Source organism: Lutjanus erythropterus, chromosome 17 (assembly GCF_056507025.1).
Source record: "Lutjanus erythropterus isolate fLutEry1 chromosome 17, fLutEry1.hap2, whole genome shotgun sequence".
In the NCBI taxonomy this organism is placed as follows: Eukaryota; Metazoa; Chordata; class Actinopteri; order Lutjaniformes; family Lutjanidae; genus Lutjanus; species Lutjanus erythropterus.
Genome location: NC_139333.1, coordinates 1898330 through 1923309, shown reverse-complemented (window position 1 = coordinate 1923309; position 24980 = coordinate 1898330). Strand labels below are relative to the sequence as shown.

The 24980-nt window shown below is 39.9% G+C and overlaps 1 protein-coding gene across 2 annotated transcripts in view; it reads left to right on the top strand.

The window, feature by feature from the left end:
- The window catches only part of LOC146311513 (glutamate receptor ionotropic, delta-1-like), a 679669-nt gene that overhangs the window by 371252 nt on the left and 283437 nt on the right, over nt 1-24980 (top strand). For both annotated transcript variants that reach the window (XM_084740789.1, XM_084740790.1), the window contains exon 3: nt 10109-10393. In XM_084740789.1, the coding sequence (XP_084596915.1) occupies nt 10109-10393 (285 nt within the window). The remainder of the gene's footprint in view (nt 1-10108; nt 10394-24980) is intronic.

Here is a 24980-nt window from a genome sequence, read left to right as displayed (position 1 = left end):
TATAAACCTGAGATCATGGTTCAAATAATTAGCTAAGTGGAATCAACTATCTGGGTGTGATCTATATTAGAATTATATTATTGGTTTATTACTGATGTTTTTATGAAGCTTTTAAACGTTCAGGTTTACAGCCTGTGTCAGCGCCCTGCACACAGACAAATATTCTCATTTTTGAAAACCATCTGTTTTCCCCCAGAAACTGCATGCAGCTGTAAGGATGTTTACATTTCTGACAAATCATTCCTGAATGTGATATTTAGACATCATTTCAAAACACGTTCCTGTTGCATTCAGTCCCTGTACTGTCTGAGCGGCCTTGATAACACACAGAGGGATTTTGTAAGAATCCATAACCCCCTGCTCAAGGATAAGATGAGTTTGCTTTGTTTTTGTGAGCTAATTTGGAAGTAAGATATCGATAAAGATCACACTGATACAGAGAGAGGAAGAGAAGGAGGAGGAGGAGGAGGAGGGAGATCTTTGTCTTGTTCCGACTCTAATGGTTTTTGTCTCCCGCCGTCTGGTAGGAGTCACTCTGTAAGTGTCATTAGGATGCACAGGGAGTCGCTTCGGCTAAATATTGCACAGGCTTCATTTAGCACAGATGAAACCATGACTCACCGCGGACTCATAGAGCGAGTGAGTCACGTCGCAACCCAAATCATTTTAGCTGGCTGCTGAGTGAGTTATCCCAACAGCTACCGGCGTTGTGTTTCTGAAGCCTCCAAACCTATTAGTCCCATTCCAGTATATTATGCTAATTGCTCCTCGGTGATTTGAGTGCCGGACCGACTGTGAATTTTTAGTCTCTGATGCTCCGAGGCTCATTAAACATGTGATTGTTACTGTCATGTGGAGAGACATCAACAGCAGACATGTGACCTGTTATGGTTCTTTGTTAAATTGAAGATCAGACCCGGAGATTTACTGGGATTTGTGGGAAAGCATACTGGGAAATTATGATTCTTATCCCTGGAGGTGCACTAATCAGTACTTTTCATATTGATGATGACTCGCAATCAAATGACTCATTTCATAGTGACAAAACAAAGAAGTAATAAAAAATTATTATTCAGAGGATAGGTAAGATTTTTGCACAATAACACAGACAAACTACCTGATGAAAGCAGCTGTGGTGGTGGTGGGAGCACACCTGTAAGCTTTGCCATTTGTTATAACCTCTGGGTGTGATAACTTTACATAAGGCCAAAACAAAAGAACTTCTCACTGCAACGCCTGTGGCAGTGTTTCTCAGTCCTGGTCCTCAGGGCCCACTGTCCTGCATGTTTCAGGTGTTTCTCTGCTCCAACACACCTGATTCAAATGATCAGGTTGTTATCAGGTTTCTGCAGAGGCTTGATGATGAGCTGATCATTCGAATCAGGTGTGTTGGAGCAGAGAAACACCAGGATGTGGAAAACGTTGGCCTGTGGTGTCAAAATAAAGGACCCTGGATTGACAACTGAAAACACACCTGAACAGGTGAGTCCAGACTATGGAAAGCCACTTTAGCTTGCTTCTAGTAAGCTGATGGAGGTTAACTTTATTAGACTTGTGTTTGTTGAATATAAAAAGTGCTGCTTTGCCATCCCTATAAAAAAATAGTCGGGCAACTCAACAATCCACGTTCTGCTGCTACCATCTTCCAGCTAATATTAAATCAATAGAAAGCCCATGTTAATTAGCTAATTAATTAAAGGTGGCTACAGGCAGGTAGCAAGTATATTGCTGACAACAAAACATTAGGCTAATTAGATTACCATTACAGAGTTTGGGAGACTGTAGGGACGTGTTAATTTACTTTAGATTATGAGCTGCCATTAGTTGGAGACCTAGTAATTATACAATATGGTTGTACTCTAACTGTTATTGAAGAAATGGTTGCAGTTATTATTGCATACCTAATAATGTTAAAAGTATTTTCCTACTTTCCTAAGATTGATATATACACAGTTCCGATCATGTCATGATTTTGAGTTGTGGATCAGATCATTTTTCAGATCAGCAAAAAAAAGAGATGAGCTGCAGAGTAAAACACAGCAGCATCTGTCCTGTCTGTTCACTACAACCACATGGAGATTTAGGGTATCATCACTTATGTGTTTCACACCATGATGGTTACATGTAGTCCACGGATCACATGAGCGCTGAACTGCGGGGAGCGATCTGTACAGAACACGGGACTGCGATCTGTTGCAACCCTAATATATACTAAACAATTAATCAAGGCTGATAGCATATGCTAATAGATAAATGAGTGATGATAATACAGTTACATGCTTTGAATTCTGAAATTATACAACAGTGGTTTCCCATTGGAAAAGTCTGATGGAAAGTTAAAACTAAGCAATATGTTGCTGCTGACTCTGTCCACAGCAACATATTGCTTAGTTTCCAACACCAGTAGTCCTGCTGCTTCTCCAAACTGGAGGCATGTCAACCTCCATCTACGGTAGATAATACACTGACTGTGGAGAAGGACCACGTACAACCACACTGTGAAAACTCCAAACTATCCCTTTAATTTTACAGTGCCCCTCTACGGAGAATTCAGTCTGTCTTCAACCACTGGTGTCAGTGATTTCCACCTGAACTGTACTGTTTTCCAGCAAGCCTCTAAACAGAAAGCCAAAACATTAAAAAATAGCTTAATTAATTAAAAAATAAATAAATAAAAAGTTAATTTTAAAGACCTCAGAGTCCTCCAGCAGCTGTTGAGGAAAATCCACATCCTGACCTCCATCAGTGTTTGGGATCAGCAGGGACGGGCTGATTTATTTTTATTAAATTGACCTGACGAGTCTGATTCCAATCTTATCTTGTGGGCTTTTAGCAAAAAAACATTTACTAATTTAATACAAGATTACACTCTAAATGCTTCAGTGCAAGTTCATTAGCTCCACTTTCACAGACGGCACATTTGTCTCATTATCTTTTAGACAATTTAAATTTTGTCGGTGGAATTATTGCCTCGTCATCGCTTCCTAAAACTGCCAGATGCTGACGAAGCACGACTTGCAAACGGAATGCTGTTCCCTTAATAAAGATGAATTTTGCACATTTAGAAAAACAGCTGAATGTTGATGATCTCCTGCACGGCTCTGTCCTCCGTTTGTTCTCAACTCGGAGAGATTCAACCCGAGTTCAGCCAAGTTTGGCTCATGAAACATTAAGCTGCAGGGTCCGTGCGACCAGCCAGCTGTTCTGCTGTGCATTTTCTTTTTTTTCTACTTTTTCCTGGATGGCTACCTGGCTATGCTTCATGCTCCCCTGACTCTGCATAAATGTGTTTTTTTTCAACATTTCCCCCTGGTGGGAGCTCAGTCAAAACATGCCTGCTGCCCTTTGGAGCATCTCTTGACCTTTTAGTCCGGACAGATCTTCTCCTGCAGAGGAAGTTGAGCTCTAACCAGAGATGAAAGGCTTAAACTGCGGCTGTCTGCCTGTCAGGGGTGAACATGGGAGGGGAGGGGATCTCCGTGTGGCTTTGCAAATGTTAAGAGGTGTTCTGAGGAAAAACTGGTTTTAGAGCCGACGACAGGCTCTCGAAGGGAAACGTTCACTGTTGCATTTAAAAGCTCCAGCTGCATTAGTGAACAATGACCTGAAAATAAGAATTGTGTTTTTGTTACCACAGAATGAGCTCTTTATATCTCCAGAGGGAGCAGGTCCTCAGTCCCCAAGGCTCTAAATAAAAGCCTTTCACATTTTCTTTTTAAGATTTGTGACCACTGTAGTTTCTCCTTCATGCTTGCAAAGGCGGGAATCTGCAAAATCACCTCTAGATGCCGTTAAATCATATGAACTGGTCCTTTAAAAGGGCAGCAATGGATGCATTTCCGTGTTGATTCAGTTCAACCAAAATTATAGACAGCATTTAGTTAGTTAGTAGCATTACTACTGTACTACCTGTAACTACCTGTACTACCTGTAGACTCTCTGTGAGAATGAGGTCACAGGTCTGGGGTTCCCTTTAAGACAGCGTGTCTGCTGCTGCCTGCTTGCAGTGACCGTGGGTAATTGGACAGATTTTGTTTTACTATGTCTGTATTTATGTTTTTCACATTTTACATAATAGTTACATGCCGACTGGACAGAAATGGATAGACTTTCTAAATGTCCTGCAATAGATGTTTGAGTTTTGAGCCCAACTCAAACTTTTGTTTAGATAATTTATTTTTCTTCTTTAGATTAACTTTAAGCTTTGAATTTTACAAACGTCGTATTAAAAAAGAGTCAATTCATTGAAGTGCAAGTAAATGTTATTTGTTTTATATTTTACATTAAAACTATTTAATTTTTCAGGCACTAAATGAAGACAAATCAGAATTTCAGCATGCTGTGACCAATTTTTGACTTTTTTTTAGTTTCTGAAACTCAAAGATTCAAGTTTACCTAAAAAGAAAAGTACATTATCTCAACTCAAGTTTATTTCAAAACTTAAGAGTTTGAATTCTATTGCAGTCCATTGCATATATATATATATATATATATGCATCTATATACATATTTGTACATATTCAAGTAAAATTCAGAAATTCAAGATTTTCAGGACCAAAGTCCTTTCTGTTCATATTCATGATCCACTGGCAAACATTCTGCTCCTCTGTGAATCTATGTAAAGTTTACAGTCTCAGACAGAGGCACGTTTCATAAAGGCTTTCATATTTTGCATTTGCAAGGTTAAAATATGACACTACTGTTGGAGCAGCTGAAAGACAACAAAGGAACTGCTTTATTGCACTTTTATCCTTCATCTGTTTGGTCTGTCACTCCTTATCTACTCAGTTGCTTCATATATAACTCTTAAGATCAGCCTTTCTACCCTTTAGTGGCCTTTCTGAGCTTATGGAAGAGGCAACTATTAGGTTTTTAGATTTAATTTAAGTGAATAAGTTGCATTTATGAACACCTTCAGCTTGCTCTTTGTGGTAGGTTTGGAGGTTGAGCTTCTCTTTTGCTTCATTTTTTAGCCCTGTCCTACAGGTAAAAACTGCATTATGTTTTCCTTTGCAGCATTTATAGTAAAGAATAGTTTGTGAAGTGAAAAGTCCTCAAACATAAATGGCCTAATGGGTGTTTTGTCAGCATCTTCCAAATCGAACCATTTGATTGTTACAAAAACTGATTCAAGGTTAAAAGAAAACAGCTGTTGCAGAATGTTCAGACTGAACTTTTCTGCAGATCATTCACTGACATCATATTTGTTTTCCTACAATATCCACTTGTGGCTAGAATGATTAATGTTTTCATGGTTCTGTCTAGACAGCTCCAAACTCTTGGTTAACGCTAGGGAAAGATTGCGGCCTTGGTTAACTATTGAAAAAGTTTACAGCAATACATGATAGTCTAACTTTACTCAATATTTTTCCCTGAAAATTGATGCACAACACGGCACTTATCATGCATTTTGTATTTCTACTTCTGTGTGGAATATGTTCAGGCTGTGAAAATCGACAGTAAACTCTACTTTTCCAAACTCTAACCAAAAACTTTTGAGGCCTTTTCACATCTGAATGTCTGTGTCAAGGTCCAAACCAAGGTTCATGTTTTTTGCAGAGCTATACATGACATACCTACATCCTGTCGTCAGCTATCATCTCCCTGTTCTTGAAAATGATTGGTTTGTAAACGGGTGTGGTCTTGGCATCTTGTCAGTCCACTTCAATTCCTCTCCCTTCAACCCTCTTGGAAAATAGCTGAAAAGAGTTGTAATTTTTGTTTTGTCTATAAAGACAAATTATTTAGATATTTCAGATTATTTAATAAATAATTTTGTCTACATGTGCGACCACGGCTCATTTTGCTTTGTTGCCATGTTTTTTGTTTTTCTTGTCTCATGTTGAAGTCTGTTCCCCATTAGATAGTGTTTCCCTTTCATTAGAATAGTGTTTCTTCTGGTTGGGGTCAGGGATAATATTAGGCTGACAGACTTCAACACAACACCGGTTCTGATGATAGCCTGTCACAACTTCCTATAATTGGTCTAAATGTCTGAACCATCTAAAAAACAAACATTAGAAACAAGTTGAACCATGGTTCAATTTGATCCAGACTGAAATCACCTCTTTTAGACAGACCAAGGTCCAGTCAGGACCAGCAATGGTCCGCTCTGTTGAGGAGGATTATTGGAAAATGATCTTCAGTCACTTTTAAAGGTTTAAATAGGATGTAAAAACATTTCTGTTGCTGTGAGTGGCGATGAGTGACCTGAGTAAAGGTTTATGGATTGCCATCAGGGATAAGGTTGGGGTACTGTGCCAGAACTTCCTGTAATTGATCCAAAAGTCCAAACCATCCTAAAAAAAACAGAAATATATCACACCTGTGATATTAGTTCAGATCAAACAGAAAAGTGAGAAAACAGTTCAGACCAAATGAGGTAGTGTAGGTGTGAAAGGGCCCTTAGCTGCATAAAAATAACTTCATACAGGATTCAGGACATGTCAGAGTTCTGTGTTATGTATTCAACGGCCGTGCAGTTCATGGAGCAGGAAAAAAAAAGTAGTGAAAAAAATTCACACAGCAATTACCTTTCCAACAAAATATATTCAACAAAACCATTTCATAGTACATAAACATAATTTGAACACACAAACATTGCATTTTCCCTGATGAGGACAATCCCAAAGTGCAGTCATATTTTTGTCAGAAGAAAATAAAGTGATCCATCTCAAGTGGCGCCATCCTGCAAACATTCAGACGTGTTTATTAGAAGCGTAGAGAAGTCTGGCCTTCCAGGGAAACTTAAACTGTGGCGTCTGCAGTTTGGCCTCCTGCTCTGACTTTTGTGGCTCCTAACAGGGTTTGATGTACCTGCTTCAAAGGAAGGGAAGCCCAGAGAGAATGATTAGCTGGGAGCTTCGCGCTGCCTCAGCACTGTGTGTATGGCAAAGGGGATTCATGGAGCTCCATATCTACTTTAACAGGAGTTTAAATGTGCAAAGGCGAGGTTGGAGGTGATACTGTCGCTGGCTGAGGATGTAAAAGTACAGAGTGTAACTGTCTCAGCAGGAAGTGGAAGTCAGATGAGCCAGTTTTAGAGGCAGCATTCACAGATATTGTAGGCAGGGAGCAGGATGGATGTTTGGAGGTCGATTTGCCATGAGCCACGTCAATGTCAGTGGGGAAGAGAAAAAAATAGTTAGATTAAAATTAAACTCTCTTTTGGTAATTTACAAAGTTGGTTATTTTTATATCTATCTTTTATATATTTTAATATCACCACACCAATCACGATACATCATCAGACAGCGACAACATGTTAGCTAGCTGTTAACCCAGTGCCAGTAAAAGCTTGAAGCACGTGATGAGGAATTATGACCTTGAATACAATAAATTCTCATAAATGCAGGCAGTGATGCTTCATGTTGAAAGCGACGTACATCTGAGGGAAACACAAGCAAGGATCTTGTCAGGAGAGAACAACATGAGTAAGTGCCATAAAGTAAAGTTTGATCGGAGGTAGGTGCTTACAGGCAGTGCAAGAGGTAATGCATCAGATTAAAAAAAAAGGGGGTTTACATTAAAGTTACTTGAAAAGCCCAGTGTGTCGGTTTCAGCCAGGACTGGGTACCATCCAGATCAGTCTTTACAACAGCTAACCTTAATTTTTCAAATTTTTTTTGTCATTTCATGCTTTTTTGGCAGTATAAGTGGCTACAATGTAAAAAAAAATCAACCGGAATGAGGATTACAGGATTACATACATGCTTGTTAGCTGCAACCTATAAATCCATCTGCCCAAAGTCATACCAGGTGGATCAGCAAAGAGCGCACATGTTCCTTCAAGTAAAGCTTCACATATTTTTGTTCAGCCATGTTCAAAGGTGATGTACCAAGAGACATCGCAAAGCGCCTGAGTGAAAATACTCAAGAGGCAAACGTAGACAGACACATGAATGGATTTTCCTGAAGCTAAAGAGTCCAGACCACAAACATTTCTGGCATTCGACAGGCATCATGTCGGGCAGCTTCAGGCAGAGAGGAAGTGGAAGATGGGAGTAGATTTAGGAAAGCTGCTTACCGTCCCTCAGGAGATATCCACCATATCTGAGACTAGATCTTGTGTTGTGTTCAGAAACCTGGCAGCTTGTATATTTCGTGGATCTTACAGCGCCATGGGGAGGAAGAGGCCCAGGAGATGAAAAATCTTACATCTCCTCAGTTAGCGGCAAAGGTCAACAAACGAGTTTGAAAAGCAAAGGTCCGTCCTGTTGAGGAAGACTGTAGGGAAATGATCTTTGTCAGACCTTTTGCATGGCAGCCATATTGACATGAAATAGTAGGGCATACACAGGTGCTACAAATGATACTAATTAAGATCCTGTTGCATTTAGTGCAGCAGAGCTTTTCCAATAAGCCAATATGAACATTAGAGCCTTGACTCTGTTTGACCTGAATGAAATAATCTTAATTAGCATCATTGGTAACACTGGAATTTACACTTATTTTTCACGTCAAATGCTGCTGTGAAAAAAAAAAGTCTACATGAAGTAAATCCTGGAGCTTTAAATAGGCAGTAAAAAATATGTCTGAGAGTAAAGGTGAGAGACTGGAACAAAAGATAGTAATTAAAGCTGGAGGCGGCTTGTTTGTTGGTTAGCTGGGGTAGCACTTAAATAATCTTTGCAAGCAAGTTTGACTCCTCTGTGTTTGCTTGTTTGGATTGTGAGTTTGAGTAACACTTGTGAGCTTTGCTTTAAAGTAGCATTAGCCTTGGGAATGTGTGCTGCCAGACTGTTAGCATAAGTATCAATGCTTTACTGAACAATGTTGATCAGCATACTAATTGCTGTGTGGGACCTATGTGTCTGGAACGGACGCCGTGTGGGTAGGAGTGCTTCCTGGGTTCAACTTGAGTTTACAATGTGTACACAAAAATCACAAAAGCTCCAAGGCACTCTCTTTTAAAACTATTAAAAATACATTTTTTATCATGGCATGGTCATGTTGGACCCCTCCTGCAGTGAGTCAATCAGATCTCAAGGAACCGAAAGCTTTTGTTCCATGAGAGCAGCTTGGAGTTTTAGTGATTTTTGTGAACACTGGATTGAGTTGGTGATGTCCCTATTTGTTGACAGTGGAGGTCACATATTTTGCAGATCTCAGGAACTTGTGTTAGCCAAAAAATGCTCGAATAGTAGTTTAAGAATTTAGTGGCTGGGTACAGGAAAAGAGGGTGGTTGTTTTTTGAACCCCTGAAGGACACAGCAGGATTTCTTAATAGAATGGTTTAAAGGGATAGTTTGGATTATTTGAAGTAACCTGAAAAAGTCAATGTCAGTTTAAGTGTATGCCGTATTTAGAATACTTTCACCCTTTCTCTCATACAACCCCACTTCAAACAATCAGAACTGTCCATCTACTAGAATGGTTTAAGACAAGTTTCCTCTTGAGTACGAGATCATGTCTCTTCTTGAATTTGTTCAAATCTGGAGTCATGATTCTGCTAACTGATTCTAAACTCTGCATGTCTGGAAATCTTCGATTCCGGTTTGTACCGTAATAGTTTATAGTTTTTCTATACAAACAGTGATGATAGCTGGACATCTCAGCATGCCATGGCATTTAGATCAATCTGCCAGTCAACCTCCTCAGGTCAGGCAACCTTTAACCTTTAGCTTAGCCATAACAGTCTGGATATGTGACCTGTTTAATCATCCGAGTGTTCGCTCTATTGTGGATTCTGAGACGGAGTGCAGGTTTAGATGAAAAGTAGGTCAGGTCAGAGATAAACAATGGTTTTACCTGTCAGACTGTGCAGCAGATTTATGACAATGCAGCAGTAAGAGGTCAAAACATCATTTAACATTAGAGCCAGTCTTCTATAGACTCTTTGCAGCCTTTGGCACTCATGTCTGGGTGCACTGATTTCTATTGTGTGCTGCAGAATATGTCAATCTTTCACAGCATTTTATGAGACAGTGCTGCTATTGTGTGTCTGCTCTATTTCTTGAGATCACAGGTTTGTCTTCAGAGACATTAGTTGCTGTTTTTGTTGTTTTTGAAAGCTTTTCTTTGTCATTTTGTCCACATTTAATATGCATAATTTGTCTCTCAAATTAAACATGTCTCCTCTCTCTTTATTCTCCCCCTTCTCCTCCAGCCTGCGAGCTGATGAACCAGGGCATTTTGGCGTTGGTTACCTCGACAGGCTGCGCATCAGCCAGCGCACTGCAGTCCCTGACGGACGCCATGCACATCCCGCACCTGTACATCCAGAGGAACAGCGAGGGATCACCACGGACCGCCTGCCAGTTCAACCCGAGCCCTGGTGGGCAGCGCTACACGCTGGCTGCCCGGCCGCCCGTTCGCCTCAATGACGTCATGTTGACTCTGGTGGAGGAGCTGCGCTGGCAGAAGTTCATTGTGTTCTACGACATCGAGTATGGTAAGTGATCGACAAATTTGCAGCCGCTGTGTTGGATTTTCAGGGCATCAAACATGAAATATATGAGATATTTGTGAATCATGTAAACTTTGAAGGACATTTGCTGATGGAAACTTAGCTAAGGGCTGTTGAAAGTTATAGTTCCTTGTAGATAGCAAACATGGCCGTTTGTAGAGGGGAACCCGAAATTGTCAAAAGTTTTCCTAATATTGTAAATGCAACTATTTTATCCAGAATCAGAACCAGAATCCAAAACCTATTCAAATAGTTTTTTGCTTCTAAACCAACCCATGAAAAGAAGACTTTTTGCTCCTCAAGTAGTTTTTGAATTTCTAAATCTTACCAAATATGTTTTATTTCTAAACTTAACCAAGTCAATTTGTTTTTTGCTCCTAAACACGTCAAAAGAGTTTTTGCTCCTAAACAATTGATTTCAGTGGTTATACCTAACCAAACTGTGACTGAAAAACTGATAATAATAGGTCAACTAACGTCTACATAAATGACACTGAGCACTACTGTGCACAATCAGGTGTGCATGCACAAAAGTTGCAGATCTTCTGAAAGCATCAATGAGAACTTTTCTTAGGATTCGAGTTGGGAATGATTTGGAAGTCTTTTTTTTCGCCCCCAACTGTTGATGACACTTTTCTCATTTTCCCTGCTGTTGGGATGATGCAACATGGTGTAGTTGTTCTTTCCGGTGCTTTAACTCTGCTGGGTGCCTGTGTCTCCTCTTTGGTTTCAGCAGTGAGGTTGGTTAACATTCTGTATTAGACCTAGTGTCACAGCAGGACGCCTGAACCTTTTGACCCGCCTCGACTGCACCTGGTCTTTTACACAGAAATGAAGCAAAAGAAACCCTGAGCTCACACAGGTTTGCTCTTCGGGTGGTAAAACATGCTGGTATTTCTTCCTGTTGTAATCACAGCTGCTCCATAATTTAGTACTTTTTGGCCTCATGATGACGCCCTTGTCATACATGTCAGAACGCAGCTCATTTCTGTCTATGTGAACAGAAAGGTTATTTACACATAAGCAATTAAGGCATCATCATTCAGTCTTTGGTTGATGGTGACACTGACTAACACAAAAAGAGCCTCAGACAAAGTTCCCATTTTACCTTTAATGCTAATGTCTCTTTTAATTTCCAGGCTAAGAGACACATCTATTGTTGCAAATTTAAGTTGTTGAACAAGCGAGCAAACAAACATCCACTGACTAATACCATTAGTTTGCAGGCTAGATAATTAGCCAGTCAGCTGAAGCAGATAGGTCAGCTTTAAAAGTCACTTGCTAATGCTATCATCGACCAGTTTGGATGCAAAATGATGTGGTCCTTATCCCTCAACAACAAAACACTGTCCTTCCCAGACCCGTAAACAGTTAAAGCAGAGGTTTCTGTGTCTCGAGGCCCCTGCCAGTTGTTCTTTTCTTTCTTTCAAAAATAACTCAAAAATATTAGCAATAAGTTTGAAAATCATTCTGACTGACATTTCATTATAAAGAGAGGGGACCTCAGAGATTTGAGTAGGACTTATATGACTGAGTCATATTCTCATGATTTTTATATTTTACTTATGCTGTTTGCTTTCATTGTTGTGAGTTTGTCTGTTTGGAGATTTGTTCATGTGTCTGAGTACAAAGGCCACAACTTGAACTTTCAGTTTTTAATTCCATTAAAAGAGATTGTTTTGAGTGTTTTTTACTCATTAGAATTTTAGGTCTGAATATATGGATGTTGTATGCTAAACAGATTTTAAAGCACTTTTAGTGATTTGATTTGTGATTTCTGACTGTATGCATTGATTTTTAAGTGTCAAGGCCCTAAATTTGGTGGCCAGAAAAAGCAATTTAACACATTTTAACACTCCCTTCCCTGACTTTTCACAGACTTCACAGCTAGTTGAGGAAACCTTAGATATTTCTGATTCCAGACACTTAAACTCCTGCTTTCATTCACTCCAACATTTTCAATTCTGTTTCTCTTTTGCCTTTTGTGTTCCTGGTTCTTTTGTAAGGATTGGGTCTGCAGTCTGAGTATGCTTGAGTTCTGTTCACTGATTCTTTAAAATGTTGATCAGAATAAACCTCCATAGAATAGTTGGTGACCAGAGTGTAAAAAACCTGTTTATAAATAAAACTGACACCGAAACTGTTCATGGGGCTGCAAGAATGGATGATATCTGCATCATGGATTTAAACCCATTTCTGCAACACCACTCATGTTACATGTATGTTTGCAAATGTTGGAAACTTCAGCTTTCTTACACCCACCTGATGTTGTGAATGCACATGAATACATTGCAACAAATAATTGAAAAAGCATTAGGACTAGCTGCACACTGCCTAAACGATTTTCAATGTTTTCTGGCCTTGGAAAGGTTTCCATGACCAGATATTGCAGCAAAAACTTCAGAGATCGACTCTCCTGTCTTCTGTATTTGTTTGGAATAGCTTACTTGGACTGTATCTTAATGAAATCACATTAGGCTCAATGGATTTTTGAGTGTAATCAATACAGGATGGTGGCAATTACAATATAAGGATATAGACAGATGCAGGCATTTAGCCTCTCAGATACTCTTATCCAGAGTGATTTAGAGTAAGTGCATCAGTAGCTGCAGGCCAGAATCTGAATCCTTTAATAACGAATCAGTGGCTCAGTGAACATTAAGACCAAAGGACAAGAGTGAGGCTGCAGAGAAGAACTTTTTTTTGTCTGCAACACATCCTCTGGCTGTGAAGATGTCCATAAACAATCAGCTTTGGAAGAGTTGGACTCTCAAATCAAAAGTCTTTCTTCAGTGGCAGATTGGATTTCTTTTGTTTGAGCCTCTGTTACATCCTGCCCACCTCCCATCACAGGGGAAGATTGGGAACAATTGTCCCTCGCTTGATAACAGGACAAAGTTAGGGATCTATTTATTTATTTATTTTCAAAAAGGTATTTTTAGCTCCGGCAGCAGAAGTGTCTCTCCATGGCAGACCTGTCTGTGCTCCCTGGTTGAAAAATGGTGACATGTCCCTATTACAATTTCCTGTTAGCCATCAGATGAAATCTACACGATACCAATATATCTGGTCATATCAGCCAATCTGTCAGTCTAGCTTTATAGATCCGTCCTTGAAGGGAAACTTTGCCAGCTTTGTATCATTACAATGTGAGGATATGCAAATGAAATGTAGAAGTGTTTCACTTCTTTCCATGTTGCCTGACCCAAAGCTACCTGTTCATCTGCTGGCAAAAACCCACCACAGATTGTACAGCTGGACTGAGAGAGGTGTCGGCTGCCCATTGCTCCAAATCAATGGAAGATATTAAAGAATTGATGATTTTAAGGTTAGTTTCTTCTGGAAGCTGGCTGTTTGCAGGAGTTGGGGAAGTTCGTACTTCAGCCAAACTTCCAATAGGAGTGGCTTGGCAGTGGCCGAGGACATTCTGTTTATTGTAGGTTCTCTACATTTTGAGCGGAACGAAGGAAAACCACAGCCCCTTCTTCACAGTCTGGTCATGTAGCACCAATTTCAAAAACATTTGCCTCTTTATACTCCACAGACAGCCCAGTTTTATGAAAAAACCATCCAGCAGAGAAAATCTTCTTTAATGAAAATAATGGTGAGTTGCAGTTATAGTTTTCTTGTGTTTTTCGTCTGAACTTTCTTCTCTGCTGCTACTTTACTTCTCGTCTGTCAGACACAAAAAACAATAACAATTCCATAACATACTTTATACCATGGTTGGACTGAATACTCTGGTCTGATTGGCTGGCAGGTGTGCTTTAAAACCATTTAACGCATTCGTAGTCCAGCTCAAAATTCAACTGCAATGCAACTTCTAACCATAGCAACAATTAAGAGCACAGCTGTCAAAGCTCAGTCCACTTCCTAACTGGAGGCGGTGTGAATGAGCAAACAGCTGATTGGCTCAGTTTTCCTATTTCCGTATCGCTTGTTTGAAAAATCTCTCGCCCTGGCTCTATTTCAGCCAAGTTTCATGCATATCCAAAATATTCTGGTTAATCTGGTTAAAATGGATGTGACGTTGTTAACATTTGTTTCCCCTCAAAGGGAGGACGAGGCACTAATTAACGAGGTTGAGAAGAAGCAGCACCTTTTATATGCTCCATGGCAGCCTTTTTATAGGAATTTCCTAAAAAAGGACAGGGTTTGGAGGGAAAAAAAATTAACTTTTGGGAGTTACAAGTCAGTAAACTGTCCTCCAACTATATAGAAATAAGGCTGATTTAAGAAAATTAGGTTAGTTGCTAATTTTCCCATCTATGCTCGTATATGTGGACAGTTGTTTGCTCACATCATTGCATATGTTATCAACTGCGTCAGGCCAGCTGAGTTTGGTTGTGAAAGGGCCTAGAATTATTTCTTGTCATGACCAGTGGATGCATCTGTGGATTCTTTCATGTCATATTGTTGGAAAATAACCACGGTATAAGCAGAATAATCAAGTTGTAAGTGTGTGTTAAAAGGTTTATGCTTTATGCCTCCAACCTGTTTAACACACACCTTCTTGTTGATTATCCCTTCATATCATGTGCTGTAAGATTGCTGTACAGCATAAATTGCCTTCTCGTTCATGTGATGTGCGAAGGGTAAACAGCTATTACTGACAAACCAATCATGTTTTCAGCCTGCGAGCAATATTAAACACACAAACATAATACCGGAACTGCTGTGTGGAGATGCTACATGCTTTATGTTTTCATTATTGTGCGTTATTTGTTTGCCGTCTTTGTAATGTTGCAGTGCCTTGGTCATTGTTGCTGTTTGCAGTGCAGTCATTGCTGGTACCAAACGAATTGCAATAAGGAGAATGAAAAGAGTCAATCAGTGTTGTTGATTGCTGAAATATTTTCCCTCATCAGTGTGTTACCAATAACTGGACAGGTCATCACAGTTGTCCACACAAACATACATGAATAAATGGAGTCATGAATGCAAACAGCGTCAGCTCTGGTGTGTTTTGGTGGATTTTTTCCCTCCTTTTTTAAAAGAGTGCAGACTGAGCTGAACAGAAAGGAGTCCGTCTTTGGACAGATTTAACGGGCGCTGTGCTCTGATGTCGAGCTGCCCTCCAGCTCTGATATGAACAAGTGTCAGACGGAGTGATGAGAACGGAGAGTGAACCTCTGATCCGGCTCAGACCAGCAGGGACTCGCACAGAAAACACCACTGTGTGGAGCGGACAGTTCGTTTCTGCTCGCAGGAGGTGAACAAATGGATCACACCCTCGAGGATCACAGCAACTGATAACGTTATCTCTGTCAAGATTTAATAACACAGGCTGGAAAGGGAATAAAAGCTGGAAACACCACTGGATTTTTAGGATCCAAGACAAGTTATCATCTGAGTGAGTGAAAGGCGTATAAAACGTGTGATTCAGAAAACGTTGCTGTGTTCATTTGTTGCAAAATTGGATCTTGGAAGTCATTTTAAACCCCGAAATAATTCAACAGAAGCTGTCAGTTAATTGTGGCATGTTCTTTCCCTTGTTAATAACTTCCTGGGTAATTGTCTGGAAGAAACTGATGGATTTTCACTCCCAACTAAACCGACCGCAGGTGAAACTATTTAGGCTCTTCCAGAGCACAGAGGAGCTTTTTAGATTAAACTTTTTTGGCTTGGCTTTTTTTCTTTCAGAAGTGTAACTCACTTTGTAACGTGCTGTTAAAGTTTTATGATGTTTTGACCTCTGAGTTCCTTTGAAATTTCATGTGAAATACTCCACCAGAAACAAGTGGTTCACTGAAATTACAAAAGCATCGTCTCTTTCTTCTCTGGTTGTTTCCATCTTCTGTTCAGGTTTTGAGGTTTTTTCCTCTGTCCAAATATAATTGGAGTTTCATTTCTGGTATTCAGAGCACTGAATAACTGGAACTACTTTCTATCCAATACATGATGCCTATAAAAAGCACACATGTAGATTATCCAGTGTAACAGGCCAGTGTGTTTTTCATGAATGAAAATGTTCATTCCCCTCCATTTTAATAAGGTGGCTGTGGAAGTTTCGGTGCTTTAATGCTTTAAAGTATTTGACTGTAACATTAAATATTCATGGATAAATATACAAACCTCACTGGGTACATTTATTATAAATGAAACTGTCAAAAGCTCAGAATTTACTGACTGTGACCAAATACTTCTACTACTACTTTAGCCCCGCCCATTTCCAAACAGTGAGAGGAGCTCAGAGAAATAAATAAAACATACATACATTATGTATTTGAAGTAATGTTCTGTTTTTAGCAGACTGCGTTCATGGTACAAAGAAAAGACTTTCTATTCTTCATTCATCTCAGGATCTCAGTGTGTAGCTCCTGTCCCTATGACTTAAGTTCACATTGGATGAGTCCATCAACAAAATCAGAGTTTGTGTCCCAACAATAATCTAAAACATGTTACCTCTGTCATTAGGGGTGTAACAGATTGTCGTGGCCCGTGATCTGTACAGATCACCTTCCATGGTTTGGCCCGCACGTGATCCGCGAACTAAATAAAACCATCGTAGTGTGAAACAGTTTTATTGTCGCTGGTTCATTTGTGGTACTGTTGTACTGAAAAGACACGACAGATGTTCACCGTCTGCAGTCTAAAAATAAGAGGAAGAGCAACTGAAATGGTCACATGGCCTCGAGTGAAATCCCAACCATGACCTGTGGCGTTTCCACTGGTTTCTCTGGCAAACCGGGTGTGCTGTTGTCATAGAAACAGATCATAAAATCATGATGTTTATTGAAACTTTGGCGATATCTGCTGTCACACACACACACAGCTCCTCCCAGCTCACTGGAGCAGCTCTGTGTCTGTCGGTCAGATAGTGGTTATGCTTGCACATTTGCATGAGATCTAAGACTGGACGACTGACTTTGGCAGAGGTCTGTGCTCTCTGTGTCCTTCTAGTTTTTGAGCATTGTCCAGGCTGCATCTCAGCAATAAAGTTAGTGAATAAATAAAATATTATTGTAATTAAAAACTGTATATAATTTGATACCATTTAATATGAGGTCAGTTTCCATTTTCCAGTGACAAAGCTGAAGCCACAAAAGTTTGTAACAGAAATGATGGAAGATGTACAGGCTTTTCTGAGTCAACGTACAGAAATAATAACTCTTAAATCAACTTATTTCTTCAATTATCTCTTTGTAACTGCTGCTGCTGCTGCAGCTCGTGTCGACTGAAAATAATGTAAATGTGAGTCATGAAACATAAGACGTGACACAGAAAGTGAAGATGAAATGGCAATTGAGTGCAATTATCCAGCTTTGTCTTTGCCCTACTGTTGACGCAGGTGCCTCCTGGACCAATCAGAAACTGAGTGCGTCACAGAGCCAGTTTTAATTCCTCTCAGACCGCTGCGGTGACATTTGACTGACAGACATGCAGAGTTTTTCTAACAGAACCACGACGTGTCAAAACATTTGACTTTCTGCATCAGTCAGCTGTGGCTGCAAATGAGTGTTTAATAAAGTCCATAATATGACAGTTTTATCAGCAGTTAGTGGTTTCTTAATGGGCCTGTTTTTGTTTGTATTTAATGGTTAAATGCGACTGAAGTGCTCACTTCAAAGGTAATTGGGATTAGTCTGTGGAGGATTGTTTTTTTATTTTAGTGGAAAAAATGAATGTTTTCAGTATCTGGTGTGGCAGAGACACGCTGTGCTGCGTGATCCCACCGCACCACTTACCAATTAGTCGAAGCAGCATCAGGGTCTGTGTGGAGTCGAGCTGAATACATTTAGACTCAGTGTGTTTTCTCTGAAGCAGGCTTTCAGTCTCTGCACAAATTTCATCTTTACAGCAAGACAGCACTCTCATCTTGACACGAAGGTCCAGTCTGTGTTGTTTTCTCACGACACGGATTTATTTGAGAACCATCATCATCCATCAACCGTCATTATCTTTAGACATTTTTTCACATTTGATATTCTTTCAGTCTTTTCAGCTTGACATCATGTTGATCTTAAACGATCAATGGATGTCTGCATATTAATTTCAATTCAGTTAACATACCACACAAAATAAACACTGGTAAAAATGCTAAGCTAAAGTCAAACGACAGTTTAAAAGTTGTTGATGAAGTTGTCGATGCCTCGTTTAAAGTTTTGTTGTCCATAGATGGTTCAACTTCAGCTCTGGCTGCAGGCATGCTAACATTAGCTGCAACTTCTGCAGGGAACTTAGCTTCCGGGCTGTCAAACGTGGTACACTCTTCAGCGTTTACAAGTATTTTATGTTTAATCAGGTGTTTCCTCAGTTTAGACAAGTTACCCACACAGGGTTTGCATTTCACTGTACAAATATTGCAACAAATGTCATCTGTGTCAAGTTTTGAAAACCACACGTGACCATTTTTGGCTCAGCGACAACACTGCCTCTTTCTTTATATCAATTAGGCACAGACTGATTTAACATGAATCTCTTGGTACCAAACACTGTTGAGTGATGGAAGAACGTCACAGAGATCTTGTGATATTTTGGCCAAATATCAGATTTTCTGGAGGACGTATTTTTCTATTTTTAGAGCTCAACTTGTGCTGGATTCATATGAAGCGGTTCTCTGCTTCTCACCTGGAAGCAGCAGGGAAATGAAGGTAACAGAAGCTGCTTCTGAATGTCAGCTGTGAACGGTCGGTGGCTACAGACGCAGCTCAAGCTTTTACAGCATGATTTTAGTCTCGAACAGTTTCTGAGAATCAATTCAGGCCGGCGGCTGGAAGCCTAATCAATCAGTGAACTGTGAGGGCTTTTTTTTTTTTATGATGTGACTCAGCACCTCTCAAAACCTCCACAAATCTGTGAACAGCTATTTTAACAAGGTGATGTGTAATGATTCAGTCTCTCCATGCATATTCCTTTAAAAACAGATTTTGGCAGATGATTGAGGAGAAAATTGATGTTTTCAGTGCAGTCGCTGTGTTTTGTAAAGGCTAAAAGTAACTTGACACTGAGTTTTGCCAGACCACAATGCTTTTGTCAGTTATAAGTAATGTTTTCTATCGCGGCGTGCGTCATGACAGCAAGACTTCTCATTAACATCCGACTTCTATCGGTTTTCCATTCAAATTTAATCGTCCCTGAGGGCTGATTCGGTTTGTTAGACCACACATAACAAAAGACAAACCTCTTCTTTGGACTTAATCACACAACATTATCGATCCAGTACCTCCTGTTTCCCTGTTGACACTAATCCTCTCTAATTCCTGTCATTCTGTATTCTCTCAAGCATTCATTCTTTAGTGAAAATGTTTATTTTTAATGGACTTTACATACATTTCCTTTTTAAATCCATTATTTGATATATTCATATTTCTGCTCACATTCATAATAATAGAATTTTAAATAGCCTAACATGTCTAGTGAAAGAAAAGACAAGAAAAACAAACATCTAGTCCAATTATCTGTCATTGAACGTCAACTAAGCAAAACACAAACACGTTAAAGTTGTAAGACAAGTTCGAGCGCCAACTTTTAACACATGGACACTGACTAAATCCCCGTCCAACCCCTCGTGTCCCCATTTCCCCCTCTTCATCTTCATTGGTTTGTCCTCGCTCCGTGTGATGAGCGGAGCCATTATAAGTGTGAGCTGAGCGGGGGGCCCATTTATTCAGATTACAGACTCATTGTTGAGGGATACGAGAAGCAGATGGGCTTTTTGGTTTGGCTGTCTGGCCAAGTCTGTACGGACCGACCGGGACTGTCAGTCGGCTGTGATGATGATTAAAGGAGCTCCTTGGATCGCCTCCTTCCTCCCCTCATCCTTTCAAAACCTCCCTGCTTGCGACCTTCCCTGCTTCATTTTTTAAAAAAGGGCAATAAGTAAGATGTTTGCTGCCTCATCGCACAAAATGACTGTAATATATCGATGGGAGGATGTTGTTCAACACCATTAACGCACAAATACACACACCTGCCAGTGGTTTTAGGGCATTTAAAGCCTTGTTTGCAAGCCCAGATCCAAGACAGCAGCACCAGTTACAGGACTATGCATTTTGATGTGTTTCCAGTGGATGGTTATTTCCACTGGGCTTTGGAGCGTGGGTGTCTTTTTGCAAGGTGGGGGGGTGCTACAAACTTATAAAGGGTAATAGAGCTGAATAAAGGTCAATAAAGGTTATTGATTCCCTCATGGCCTTTTAATAATCTCTGTCCTCAGACGGTGTCGTCTTCTCTTACACTCCTGCTGTGAAACTGCCTCCCCCGCCATCTTTCTATTTTCCTCTCTCTTTCCTGCTCTGTCAGCTCCTTGTGTCAAGCTTTGTTCATACTGCAGACAAGTCAGATTAGTTTCTCAAGTCAGTAACAAACCAATCATAATCTTGGCTTACTGAGTGTCTCCTGCTGGAGAAAAGAGTAAGTTGGCATCCATCTTCTTTGCACAAACCTGTGTGGCTGTCCTGCTGAAACCTCTGGACAGTTAATTCATTGGAGGCTTCAGATTGTCTTTGGACATACCTCTGACTGGCTTGAAGAAAAACATGGACAGGACTTCACTGAACTGGACTGACGTGAACTGAGATGATATCTGTGGTGTGTTTTGTTTTTTGTTGACCTAAAGTACATGTTTTGCTTTTGGCTGTGTGTTCATGAGGTTTTAATACATGAGTTTTGGGTTTTAACATGTTCTGATCTTGATTCCTGTGTGTGCTTGCCTAACTTAAAAATACTGACTCCCAAGCAACCCATCATACTGTTACAAGCAGAACTGAATTGCTTCCATGTAACAACAAATCTAACTCATCTCATGCTGCAGAATAAATTTCCACAAAAAGCACCACGAAAAAGTAGTGACTGGCATCCAACCTACTGCTCTCATTATTAAGCTGCTTTAAATGAGTCTTAATGTTCACACGGTTTCTCTTGACTGTCCCTCAGTGTTACAACATTAGTCCAACATCAACCCAGCCTGCAGGAATAATGACATGAACAGTATGTTAACACCAAATTCAACAGGATAATCTACAAAATAAACAGTAAAACATGGCAAAACTTTCAGCTCTCGAGTTTGAAGTCAGGTCACAGACTGCCAGTATTGATCTATCACTGAGCTTGAATAGTCTCTGGCCAGTGGGTAAAATCCACACATTTCAAACAAATCAAAAAAAAATTTATCCTCTCAGCTCTTCTGTCCTCTGAGGCTTGGGACTGATGCTATAACTTTGACATGATGTCCAGTAGTTTGAAGCAGAGAGCCTATTGCTCAAAAATACATTCAGTCTCCATATGCTATGTCCCTCCTGTCCTACCTTGTCTGGTGCGACGCAGGAGGCTGGTCTAAACTGCTATGTTCAGCTGTTCTGATGCACTTCTGTCACTCTTGATTTGATGGGGCCATTATGTGTCATGTTGTGAGTGATGTAAGAGACACTTTGAAATCTGATTTGGGCGTCCAGATTGTCCAGACTGAGATGCATCAATAGAAATCCAATTGGAATCACATTTCAAATGAGTTTTGGATCCAACTTGCTGTCCAGACTTTTTAAAATCAATGTGTGTATGCCAAAAAACGAGCTTGGGCTGACAGTCTGAACGAGGCCTTAGTTATCTCCTCCACTGTTTCCATCATCCTTCTCTCGAACATTTTAGCTGCTTTTTTCAGCACTTTCATTCTCTCAGTCTTAATCTCCAGACCCTTGTAGACGAGTTAAAAAATGTTTTGAACTTGTTGAAACCTTATTCCAATATTGAGAGAAAACAAAGTAGTAGACATGGTGAATTTTCTGGCTATCTGCAGCAGCTTCATGAGTCATGGAACCTGTGAAGTGAGTTGTAAATTCTTTCTTTTCTTGAAACAAGTGGAAGTGAAGCACCGGCAGGGTGAGATAATTCCCCTCGTTTCCCAGTGCAAATATGCAGATCAGCTTGTGTTCAGAGTTTCCCCACCAACTTCCTCAAGGAAATTCTATGTGTGCTTTATGAGGTACAGTCACCAGCCTGCAGCTCGCTCGTGACGTGAGGAGCCAAATGAATTCACAGTTGGAAATTTCCTCCAGAGGCCTCAAAAATGGCAGATACTGTAGCTGCTGTTGAGCCTTCACAGGAGCAATCTAAACCTCCCACTTGGCAACCATGTTGGGAACAAACTCTAAATTGAAATCACGACTCCAGACAACATGGTGGCAATTTTGCATGCAGGTGATACATCAATCTTTCCCATTAACTTCTGTTGAAACGTGATATATTGTAAAGAGCAAGAGAGTCCACATATGGAGGAGGTGGGGTCGGTAGACAAACACAGACTTTCACTCATGTGGATGGGGTTCTTGTCTCATGTGAAATCAAAATTCAGTGTTGTTTAAAGTTTTAAATAACTCCACCTCACTTAGGTCACATGACTTACATTATGTAATGTACATACTTCGGCATCTTTTCCTAAACTTAACCAACATAAACACTGAGAGCTGCAGGTCCAGCCAGACACCAGTCATTATAGTGGCTTTAGCTACAAAGCTAACAGAGCTAACAGCAGCTAGTAGACTACGTACAGCCAAAGAGAGCTACAACAAGTGTCCCGTTTGTTTGGAGTCAACTTTGACAGAGGGACATATTTTACATGCTGCTCCTTAAATCATGTGGGGTTAAGTTTTTCGAATGGCTTGGAACAATAGCATTTTGACCCAAACATCTATCTATTTTCACCAAAATCTTAATGTTCAGATTTTTTTTTACTTGAGAAACACTACAGAGAAACTACAGAATGACATAAAAACCAAAAAAATAAATAAATACAAAAATGAGAGCAGTTGCCCTTTAATGGGAGGGTTTGGCATATAAGAGCAATGAAGCTGTTATCAATCACCTGAGAATACATTATTTATATAGTAGCAAGAAAAAAACGATAACAACAAAAACACTATACAAACAGTAACAGCATTTGCACTTTGCAACATAAGACAGCAGATTTAAACTCTTAACAATGCATCATGGGAAATTATGCAAATGAGGGCCGTGTCACAGCCCGTCAGCTGCGTGTGTGAATGTCACAAGCCAGAATCCTACGGCGTCCCACATGGCTTGAAGGATGCCATCACACAAGTTTCATTACACAAACTACACAAGCTTTCCAGACTGAAGTTCAGTTTCAGCCTCCTGTCAACTTATTACTACTAATATATGATGATATGATAATAAATGAATAAATAATGATAAACATAAAGAAAACAAGATTGCTGTAGATGAACTGAAAAGAAAGTGGATTGGCACATCTTTGTCTCTTTGTGTCAGTCCTGTAATCAACTTGTGACCTGTGCAGGTTGTACCCCGCCCACTGTTAGCTGGGATAGGCCCCCTTGACCCTGCAATTGATAAGTTATAGATAATGTATGAACAGTGTTAACAATTTAAAGCTCACTGAGTGGCCGCCAGAGGCTGAAGTCCTCTTTATAATTTCAGGGCTTATTCCCTGTGGAGAATCAATATACTCATCAAATTTAAATTTAAAAGCAATCTGCCGTGTAGAATGAGTTCTGTGTGCAAAGGTGACAGACAGACCTGAGGGTGAGGCCTGAGGAAAGAGGTCAGAGGTCAAAAACATCAGTAGGATTCATTCCCAAGATCCCATCAATACTCTCAGCAATTTCATGGAAATCTGGTCCGCAGTCGATAAAAACAAATAAGTGTTTTGACTTATTGAACGTGGACTAAACGTTGTCAACTCAACTTTATTACACTTTATTGAACAGGGTTGAAATTACCATCCTTGCTGATTTGTCACGGCTGGGCAGGAGAGGTGAGGAAGGGGCTGACGGGGTGAGGGTATTAGACCTTTAAAGGGATAGTTCAGATTATTTGAAGTAGGGTTGTATGTGGTACCTTTGTAACAGTCAGTATTAGCGACATTAGACGGCAATCACAGGTTTGAAGAAGTAACAGTAACAGCATGAAAGCTACTGTGACGTACTGTGGATGCCGAATCTGAAAACTTTTAAAAAAATATCTGTTATTTTGACTGATATTGCAATATCATCATCATTTATTGAAAAACAAAATAAATTGATTATGGTGTGATTTTTTGCAGAGATCTGTACCAAACAGTAGAATATGACTATTTAATATAAATGGTATTTTGACACATTCTGCCTTCAACAAATATTTTAACTTGAAAGTTACAGTAGGCCATATTACAATTTCAACAACATTTTAAATTTGTTAGCCTTAGTGGAAAGGGTCAGCAACAAAATATATTTTAGCAACTTAAGAAACAAAATAACCCCCATATTAATTTAAGTTAATGCTATATTTAGAGTATTTTAACTGCTTTACCTTGCTGACAGAAGTTTGTTTGTGTTATTGTGTGACTTTGTTCAATTCAAAAAAACCTTTCAAAACCCCAAAGTCACACAAAAATACAAGCAAGTTTGGTTGGTTTGGAGAAAGCAATATTTGGCTTGTAAAAAGTCCAGTTTCATGCCATAAAATGCTGTCTGAAAGCACGGTAAAGCAGTGAAAATATTGCAAATATAGTATACACTATTGATTTTTTTAGGTGCTGGTGCCCCTCTTGGTGTGTGCCAACCAGCATCAAATAATCCGAACTATCCCTTTAAGTATACACTGGGGGTAAGTGAAT